Source organism: Anopheles marshallii, chromosome 2 (assembly GCF_943734725.1).
Source record: "Anopheles marshallii chromosome 2, idAnoMarsDA_429_01, whole genome shotgun sequence".
Taxonomy (NCBI): domain Eukaryota; kingdom Metazoa; phylum Arthropoda; class Insecta; order Diptera; family Culicidae; genus Anopheles; species Anopheles marshallii.
This window is the reverse complement of record NC_071326.1, coordinates 54,041,499-54,052,188: the sequence shown is the minus strand read 5'-3', so window position 1 is coordinate 54,052,188 and position 10,690 is coordinate 54,041,499. Positions and strand designations below refer to the sequence as shown.

Below are 10,690 nucleotides of genomic sequence, written 5' to 3'. Positions count from 1 at the left end.
CCAATCGGAAGTCACTTAAATGACCTGGCGCATCTTTATGACATTGCGTCGAAATGATTTTACCCTGCATGTGAAGAGTTTGCATAAATTGGGTAAACCTATTGGGAATACTGAAACATGTCACTATCCATTCTCCTTTTTTAGAAGACGTACAAACTGCCTACTGTTGGTTGGCAAGCAGTGGGTGCAAAGCACGATGAATATGACGAACTGGTCAAGTTCGTAGAAGATCAAGTGCCAATGTTAAAAAACGGGCCATGTTGCTATAAGTGCAGTCAGCTAACAGCTTTCTCAAGGTGGCCAGTACTGAAGGTACTAGCGTCGTCTATAATCCATCTCGTGATCCATCCATGAACATGCCTCGTACAACATGAAATTGTCCTCTGTCGTGTACCTCTCGTCAGTTAAATCAATTAACTCGTGCACAATTAACAATAACGTCCTTCCTGATACTTCGATTGAAATTCCAAAGTAAAATCTACTTATGTAAAGCTAGCAGGTTTTCAATTTCACATTCTGGCAAACAATGCAACATGTCCATCATTGCAACATGCAACGTAGTATCTGTATAACAATATAGTGTTAGCTAAACTGCCTCTGAGTTCAATTTATTTCATATATATTCATTTGTTTTCCATTTAGAATATATGAAGATAACTCATACATAATAGCTATATTAATGTAAATGAAGATAGAGATACAAAATTGGAAAAGTGGAAAGGGAAAATATTGGGAGACACCACAATCAGGGTGAATGGATACGGAGAAGTTGGCGGAAGACGACAACGGAGTGGTCGGGATGGAAAATAAAAATTAAAGGACGTAAGGAGGCTAGGCGCATCATTTTCATCAAACAGGATTGAGGAGATTAAACTGTGCGAAAGAGAGCGTCCGTTTTCAAGGGTTTCAAGTTCCAACACCTGACAACGAGCAGGGCAGGGAGGAAGCTCATGGCCTGATCCTAAGTTCTTTCGGATTGCAAAACGAGGAAATGCTTTTTGCACTCGCTCAAGTCTCAGACTAGGAGTAGGAGGAGACGGCGATCAGACAACACTATAAAACACTATAATTGGTCTAACAAGACTGCTATATTCCAGTCTTGTTCCAGCCTTCAAACATAGAGAATTTATAATTTAGAGTCAATGCGACGGAATAAATAAAGGGAACTGTAGGATTTACTAATGATTTTTTCGAGGTGCATTGAAAAGCTAAGTCAGTGGTTAAGCCTCACACCTAGATCTTTTACAGCCTGATCAAGAAGAACGAACAACATTACGAACGAACGGAGAACATTACACTTAGGAAGATATAAAATAAGATCATTAGCAGCACATCAGGTTGTAGAGCAGTTTAAATGATCTTGGAGTACTAATGCAAACATGAGGTAACATTCCGGTGATAAAGCATAACAGATACCATTCACAAACAAATTTTACAATAAAATACTCAATACACGGCCTTGCGGGACTCCAGCATGACCAAAGAACGGGCTGGACAACGAGGCTCAACACAACACAGGAGTTAAACCAAGAGAGAACAAGATCGGTGATGCCTAATTTCTCTAGCTTAACTATAAGGGAATGATGATGAGGGACACAATCGAATGCGGCTTTATAGTCGGTGTATACAACATCAACTTGGTGACCAGCATCCAAATGGAAAAACAACATTGGAACAAAGCACATAAGGTTAGACACAACTGATCTTTTGTGCATAAATCTGTGTTGGTTGAGGCAAAATTAATCGAGCGTTTAAGATTACACACATTGTATCTTAGTATAGTCTATAATTATAGTCTTAGTATTAGTCTATAATTAGACACAATAGCACATGCAGCCCTTCTTATAGATTGGGATTAACCAGCAGGATTTCCATAACGGAGAGTAGTAAGACTCTTACAACGACCGTTGGAACAAAATTAACAGGTACGAAACAATAATGACGCTACAACACTTAAGCACATACATAGGTATCCCATCAGGACCGGGCGAAGAGGAGTTTTTTTACACTATTAAGAGCGGATAGCGAAGAAGCCTTAGTGAATAAGATTTTCTTGATATCTATATCATCTATTGGAGGTCCAGCTACAGCAGAACCTACTTGAATAGACAGGAAGAAATATGCGAATAGACAAATTTTACTTTTAAGGTCCTGTGTTAAACTAGAAGTAACAAACCACGCACTCTCAAGCTAACTATCATCAAGTACACACATCTTCTTTGAGCTACTATTCATAATGTTGTAGGTTGGTAATGTACAGTTTATTTTAGTTAGTCACTGTTCAACATTAATCCTGATGTACAATTCATTGAAAGATTAATACGCCTTGGGAATTATGATCTCGCACACGTTCTTCATTGTGCAAATTTAGCTACATTACACTGCCGAGCATCGCAGGAAAACGAACACAATTTTTTCTTAATAAAAATACGAAGAACAATTTTGAATTCGTTCTAAAGGAAAAAGATTATTAAATAGAGGAGTAATGATGAATTGCTCGAAATACAACAACACATGCGGTGATGATAGTACGGCAAAAACCGTCATACTTGAAATTAAATACATATTTAAAAAAAATCTTAGGCTGCCCATCAATAGTTACAGCTTAACATTTGAGATTAATTCATATTCAAAGGTTAATAATAAACGCTAAAATAGTAACCCGTTTGTAAATAGCTAGCTGTAACCATTTATGTTGATTTTGCCATTGTTTGCAATAAGAATTCATGAATATACACTGCTTGGGCGTTGTTTAAGCTTAAACAATTAATGGAATAGATCGAACAATCGAATGTTTAATCACTTGTATGCTTAGAAAAAAATTAATTGAAAATTAATAAAACCATCAACGGTCGACCACATCCACAATTTAAAAAAAAAAATGACCAATAAAGTCATGCGGGAATCACACTGTTATCGCCGAAAAAATTGTGCGCCTACAAGTATGCAATGTGAAAATGAAGGAGAATGAAATTTCAACCTGGGCTATATTAGTTTTTTACCGAAATTTCAACCTGGGCTATATTAGTTTTTTACCGAAATTTCAACCTGGGCTATATTAGTTTATTACCAGTTTTTTACCTTAGTTTTTTTACCAGTTTTTAACCGTGAAAGCTTATCTACCGTATATGAAATATTTCAATTTTATTGTGCTTTTCCTATAATTATGGCACGTTTTATATCTTCCACAGAGTCTTATAATTACAGGCAGTTCCCGAGATACGCTAGTATAGCGGACCGCTATAACCCGGAAGAAAATCCGCGTATCTCGAATTTCCGCGTAAGTCAAATCCGATGATCCGAAAAATGTTTATACTTCAAAGTTAGATAGTTGACTTCCTTCTCAACACTTGATTTATTCAGCAAACCATGCACCTTCTTGATAAAATACATAAAAATAAATTAAAAACAAAAGTTTTATATGAGAAAAGAAGCTATTTTTGACCAATTTTACACCCTTTTCTTTAGATTTTGTGCTATAAAGTAACTCTGCTGTCAAATTTCCAAAAACCGCGTAACTCCGAATCCGAATAAGAAGAACCGCGAATCTCGGGGACTGCCTATCTGCTGTAAGTAATGCTTTAAGACCGCTATACGACCGTCTTATATCGATCTTAGAAGGGTCAGATATCGGGTTTTGGCTAACTGGGAACTATAAAAAAAATGTTATGTGGGCTTAAGCTAATTGAATTAAAGTCCCGAGTTACGCGACACTCGAGTTTCGTGTATTCGAGATACACGAATCCCAAAAAATTGACAATTCGTGTAATTTTGTATGTGGAATTGAAGTTTGTATTTGTCAAATTTAATTTATTTGTCAAAAATATTTTATTTGCATTCCGTTACATTATGATATTAAAAACATTAATTTTGGTAAAAACTTACTCTAATTGTCGAAATAAACGTAAAAATATCAATTATTAGTGAGTTTCGTAACGCGAAAAGAAGAAATCGATCATTGAATACTAGCTATAAACGATATTATTAAGGGAATCCGATTTACGTGAAAATTCGAGTTACGCGAAATTTTCTAGCTCGCATTATTCGCGTAACTCGGGAAAAGACTGTACATTTTGAATCGTATACAGGCAGTCCTCGAGATACGCTATTATAGCGGACCGCTATAACTCCGCCATATTTCCACCAACCGTGTATCTCCGAACCCGCGTATAAAAGGAACTGCGTATCTCGGAGACTGCCTGTATATCTTTGGACATGTTTGGTAGGACGAACAAATATGAATATGACCCATGCTTTTGTGATTATTTATGTTTACAACGCAGAAATTACTTGCTGTACACCTACATCAAAAATCTAAACAATTTTTTTCGGAACCATTCCTTTGTGAACTGAAGATGGTTTCCCTCGCATTCAAGAAACTCTATTTTGCTTTCTTCATACATCTTTTTCAGACCGAGCCGATCCTGAAAATAGATAACAAATGTTACATTAAGCATACACTACCACTTATCCTAACATTTCGTAACCAGCACTGCATACCTCGATATATAGGTTCGTTTCGTTGAGCGGCTGTGTTTCTTTATCCTGTCCTGGTTTGTAATAACCAAACCATTGAGACTCCAATGGTTGCACAATTGTGTCTTTGTTAAATTGAACCATGACAAATTTGTTAAGTTTCAGTAAATTTTCAACATAGTTCTTGTTGAGGTATCGTTCGTTATTAATATCCGCTAAAAATGTACTAGCATTTTTATATTTCGCTTCATTGAGTGGATCGTGCCAATAGGTTGCTTGAACGAGAAAATTTTGCAACACATCCGTGTAAGCGGCGTGGTTTAATAGTTGACGAAAACGCTCACAAGTTCGACTACTCAATGAGGGACAGTTTGGCAAACCAAACACACCTTGATGCTGACCACCCATTGTAATCAAATTCCTGATGCGTACAGTTGAACATCTTTGCACAAGTCCACGCCTGAAAAAAAAAAAGTGTGTCGTGCATGGCTAGAATCAATTCTTGATACGCTACCGTGCAATTAAAGGAATGAGTGTGTTATGAATGCACAAATACTTACAAGAACTGTCCTCCCTGAGAAAACCCTATTGCATTAAATCCATTACTCAGTTTTGCGTCTTTGCTCAACTCTGCACAAACCATTTCTATCTGTAAATTAATCCAATAAACACATATTTATCAGCTTTCCAGTAATGGATCGATTCAAATTTGCAATAAATGTATACGCAATAAATGTAAAGTATCTGTCGTACAGTACCTGATGATTGGGATGAACTAAATAACCACTCTTAAAATCATCTGTGATAGAGTTTCCAATTTCAATAGACTTTACGTAAACACCGATTTCTGATTCCAAGAATTTTTTAACACCACCCAAGCTAAACGGAAAACAGCAAGTATCCCCTGTAGAAAACCAGCATTAATAGCATCAAATCAATGCACATTAACTTTTTACATACCCATCCCATGCCATAAAACTATCGGTATTTTTCCACTATATGTTTCTCGTGCATTCGCGAAGAGTAAAACTGCACAATAGAATGTTACGACAAGCCTCGCTTGCAGCATGTTGAAAGTTTCTCCGTTCGTTCGTTATTATACCGAACGAAACAAAACTCTTCACCAAGCTAAACTAAAAATCTAAGGTAAAAGATTTCTCGTCGAGTTCATATGCTCTTAATTTCACTGCAAGAAGATTCAAACAAAGAAACGTTGTGGTGCTCGATCACTTTGTCAGCTGAATAATCAATTAGTTACTTCGCTACGTACACCGTTTCACGACTGAATGATCGGATTACAAAGGCTTTGAGCCCCTTTGCCGGTTGACTGAAGTCATCAGAAACGTAAACGCATACTTTTATAAGATTGGCTATGCTATATTTTTCTATACCTTGCTCTCTTCCCATACTGCCCAACACAAATCAAGAGGTTTTATTCAAGATCCTCAACCCGCCATCCTCACTTGGCCCATACTTTTGCAATCGTACACAAAATTTTACATTGCCGTCTTTTTCTCGCGTATGACGGTGATCGTCTGTCCTGCACTCTAGAAGAATCAACGACCATTTTCAATACACCCGAACGTATCTGTATCTGCATCTGTACAGTGATTTTACATGTATGCTTGTATTGGTGCGTATGAAACGCGTGTTGCTGAAAAATTGACAAGTCAATCCGAACCGGTAAGCTAAACAATAACAAAAGCGGATCCGCACTAATACTTTATATCTTTTTAGCAAAAGAATTGTTCCACACGGATAAAAATGGAAGTCGGAACATCCCAACATCTGCAACGTTGTCGATGGAAAGAAGAACGCAATCGTATTCGTGAACCTTGGTTAAACTTACTTTAAGCGTGGGTTGATACCCGTTGAATTTGTTTCGAAATGTTCTTTGGCTAAACGTAGTCTGTGAACACACTGTGATTATTGATTTGCGCATTGTACTTGGCATCAAACGTGTGATGGGTTGTGGCAACCAAATTTTGTTTGCTTAGCACCGCATTTAGAACATTATTATTGTTTTTTCAGTACAGGCAGTGATAGTCCCCGTGATACGCGGTTCCTCTTATACGCGGATACGGAGATACGCGGTTTTTGGAAATTTGACAGCTGAGTTAGTTTATACAACAAAATTTAAGCAAAAAGTTGTAAAATTGGTTTAAAATATCTTCCATTATCATATAAAATATTTGTTTTTAGTTATTTTTCTTCTTCTTTGGTGGTAGGGTTTTATATTCCTATGTTTATAAGGATTTGTTGCTTACTCCCATACTTAGAATCATACCTACTCAATTAATTTTGACCTGACGGTTATGTCATATGTATTTCGTTGTTGTTTATATTTTGATTATGTTTATATTTCGATATTATTGTCTTTGATGAACTTAATTATCTTCTTTATTTCTTTTCCATCCTTGTCTTTCCATCTTTCTTTTTGTTTGTCAAAAGATAAATTGTCCCTGTTTTTCCATATTTTTTGCACTCAAATATGATGTCCATTCCTGTGTTAGGAGTGTTACATACTAGGCATTTACCTGTGTCTGCTAATTTCATTTTGGCCAGCCAAAATGGAGACCAGTCGTGGCCTGTTATGATTCTATTTATTGTTTTTGTTTCTTCAGGGTTTATATTTATTCCTTCTTCCCATGAGGTCATTTCAAACTCTTTTTGAAAAGTCATGAATTTTTTAACTTTATTTTGACATGTTTCTTCGTACGGTTTCTTTTTTTTGTTTCGCTTTTCGGTTTTAAATTCTTCAAAAGCATCGATGAGTCTTATTTTGTTTTCGGTTATTATATCTGATATAGTACCTTCTTTTGCTAGTCTGTCTGCACATTCATTTCCATCTATTCCTACATGTGCTGGCATCCACCATATTTTTGCTTTCAATTTTATTGCGGTTTTCAATATGTAGTACACTTGTTCTTCAATTTGGTCCTTGTGTTTTGCTTTTTCTAATATATTGCAGCTTGTAAGACAATCTGTGTATATTGTGAGATTACTAATTTGGTGCTCTTCTGCAATTCTCATAGCTATTTCTATGGCCTTCAATTCGATGCTTGTTATGGAAACATTGTTCCTGGCTCTTATGCTGTGGTACCATCTTATGTTTCCTTTTTGTATGTATATGCCTATCCCGTATTTCTCTTTAATTTTGCTTCCGTCTGTAAATATGTTGTTCTTATTTTCCATCCGCTCCCATATATTTTCATGTACTATTTGTTTCGTCACTATTTTATTTCTATTTGTCTTTTTTTCTATTTTGTCTTTAATACTAGTGTCAATATTTATATGTTGACTTATGTCGTTAGAAGTACTTATATCAACTTTTTCAATCAGTTTTTTGTTTTCTTCAAATAATTATTCTTGTGCGGTGATTAACTTTTTGTTTCTGTTTGTTCTTGTTGAATTTATTAGCTGCTTTCTGATGATTGGGCAAAAAGTGTATGCCTTTTCCTTGCATGCTATTTATTTGCATCTGATTTCTAAAGGGACCTCCGCATTTACTGCATGTAGTGAGTTGATCGGGGTGGACATAGTGCATCCGGTTATTTTCCGTAGTGCATTGTTGGCTATAGTATTTTTTTGTCTATTTGTCTTTTTGCAGTTTTTGGTGATGGAAGATCCGTTTTCTAATATGCTTCTGATTGTGGTTCTATATAAAATTCTTGCTTTTGTTGTCCTTATTCCACGATTGTTCCCGCATAGTATTTTGTGTATGTTGAGTCTGTCTCTTGCCTTGTTTTTCAACTCTTCCATTTGTTTTTTTAAGTTTAGTCTACTGTCTAATATTGTTCCCAGATATTTATATGAGTTTATATTTTCAATCTCTATGTTGTTTATTTTTAGTTGTATCTTGTTTTTTGTTTTTCTATTGTCATTATTTTTGTTTTTTTTCATTTCTTTCTATTCATTCATTCATTTCTAGTCTTATTTCTTGAATTCATGCATGCCTTTTTTAATTTCTTCTCTAATTCATTTTCGTTGTTTCCGGATGCTATGAGTGGAAAATCATCTGCGTATTGTATTAATTTAATCTTTGGTATTGTGTTAATCCTATGATGTAGTATACTTGTGTAAATATTAAAGAGGGTTGGAGACATTACATCTCCTTATGGCAATCCATCACTGACTAGTTTTTTTTTTTTATTATTTGGTTGTTGCTCTCGATTTCTATTATTCTATTCCTTAGAAATTCTCCTACCCATTTTACCATTTGGCTGCTTATATTCTGTTTTATTAGTTCTTCTAGTAAGATTGTTAATTTTACATTGTTGTATGCATTTTCTAGGTCAATGAATATGATTCCTATTTTCCTTTTTTCTTTTTTCTTTTTAAATATCAAATTCAGGAGATAGTTTGTGCAGTCTTGGATTGATCTGTTTTTCCTAAAACCAAATGAGGTTTCAAGAATAGGCTATACAGTTCACAATGTCTATTTATTTTATTTAGCACCTCAGAGTTGCTTACTTTCATTATGGTGTTAATTAGGGATATTAGTTTATAGCTTTCCAGATTTTTTATATCTTTGTTTGGTTTTGGAATCGCTATGGTTTTGATTATTTTTAGTTCTTTTTTTTATTTTCCCCTTTACCAACATTTAATTTACTTCTTCTGTTAGTTTTTTGGCTGTATTTGGGTTTAGATTTTCCAGCATCTCATACGTGATTTTATCTGCCCCTGGGGCTGATTTCTTTTTCTTGTTTAATATTCTTTCCCATTTTTCTTTGTTTAGTAGTTTTTCTTCGTTGATAAATTCAGGTACGTTGATTTCATTTATCTTTGTTGATCTATTATTGCCATATGTTTTTAAAGTAATTCTTTGGCCGCTATTTCATTATTATGAATTAAGTTTTCCTCTCTTTGTGTTTGTTCCTTGCTGGATATTTTTTTTACTACTTCCCACAGTTCCTTTGTAGATGTATTTTAATTTACAATATCTATTAAATGTTGAAATGATTTTATTTTGTTTAACTTGATTTTTGCTTTTAGTATCGCTGTTCTTTTTTTGTATTCTATAGCATCTTTAATTTCTTTGGAAGAATTGTATGTTTTTCGTGCATTATTTCTCTCTTTCAATGTTATTTTGAGTTATAGTTATATATATATATATATATAAAAAATAAATGAATATATATATATATATATATATATAATATATATATATATATATATATATATATATATATATATATATATATATATATATATATATATATATATATATATATATATATATATATATATATATATATATATATATATATATATATATATATATATATATATATATATATATTATATATATATATATTAACTTCTAGTATATTAATGATTTCAGGATGGTTATCATATAGTTAACAACATAACAATATTTTAAATATTTTAATTATTATTTTTAATGCAAAAACTTTGTGCAAACATATTTTTATGAAACTTTGCTAAATTTATTAAGAATATTCCCTTGCATACATGTTTACTACATCTTTAGACAAATTATATTAAAAAGTTCATGCTTCACGGGAGTAAAATTTTTAAGCAGTAATACTTTTAATTAATAATAGAATACATATATGTAAACACTATGTTGATCACGGAAGTAAAAAACGGAAGGTGTGCTCCTTTAAACCTCTGAAACATCAATGTCTATTTTCGAATTAACGTTCCGCACACTGTCATATCCAGTGGACATAATTAGCCTATTTTTGACATTTGACAATTGACAACGGTAGAAGCTACGGTCATAATATTACAGGTTTTACAGCTCGGCCGTCTTGGTTACAAATTGCCCTCAATTTAATATTCAAATTATTTAACCCAAGTGTTGCATAGTTACATAGTTCGACTAATCACCCGCAAGAGGCACAATCCACCTTCTTAATTTATCTGATTCCAAAACCCCATCGTATGGGATCTGTGTAACCTGAACTCCATAGATGTCCCTAATGACATATCTGTCGTTAGGTAGGCGTTTGTGTATAACGTATGGACCCTTATATCTTGCTAATAGCTTTTTGTTACGATCTACGGTGTTGTCTGTGTTTTTTTTATTACTACAAACTCTCCTTCATCGAATCCTGTAGCTGGACGGTGGTGTTTGGCATGCTGTTTTTCATTTATTTTTTGTGATTTCAGAATTTTGGTAGATGCTTCTGCGTGTATACTTTATAGGTTTGAGGGTATTTTGTTTTTATCATTCAAATATTCAGTT

General features: G+C 34.0%; 1 protein-coding gene across 1 annotated transcript; it reads right to left on the bottom strand.

The window, feature by feature from the left end:
- Window positions 1–4,301: 4,301 nt before the first annotated feature.
- On the bottom strand, window positions 4,302–5,545 carry LOC128718154 (palmitoyl-protein thioesterase 1). The gene is made up of 5 exons (XM_053811826.1): window positions 5,437–5,545; window positions 5,235–5,380; window positions 5,037–5,125; window positions 4,501–4,936; window positions 4,302–4,424 (listed from the first exon to the last, which is right to left on the bottom strand). The coding sequence occupies exons 1-5, from the start codon at window positions 5,543–5,545 to the stop codon at window positions 4,302–4,304; spliced, it is 903 nt and encodes a 300-aa protein (XP_053667801.1).
- Between the last annotated feature and the right edge of the window lie 5,145 nt (window positions 5,546–10,690).

Coding starts and splice junctions, on each gene's coding strand:
- LOC128718154 (XM_053811826.1), bottom strand. CDS start 5,545: ATGCTGCAAGCGAGGCTTGTCGTAACATTCTATTGTGCAGTTTTACTC. Junction 5,381..5,436: donor AGTTTTATGGCATGGGATGG/GTATGTAAAAAG, acceptor GGTTTTCTACAG/GGGATACTTGCTGTTTTCCG. Junction 5,126..5,234: donor TAGTTCATCCCAATCATCAG/GTACTGTACGAC, acceptor ATTAATTTACAG/ATAGAAATGGTTTGTGCAGA.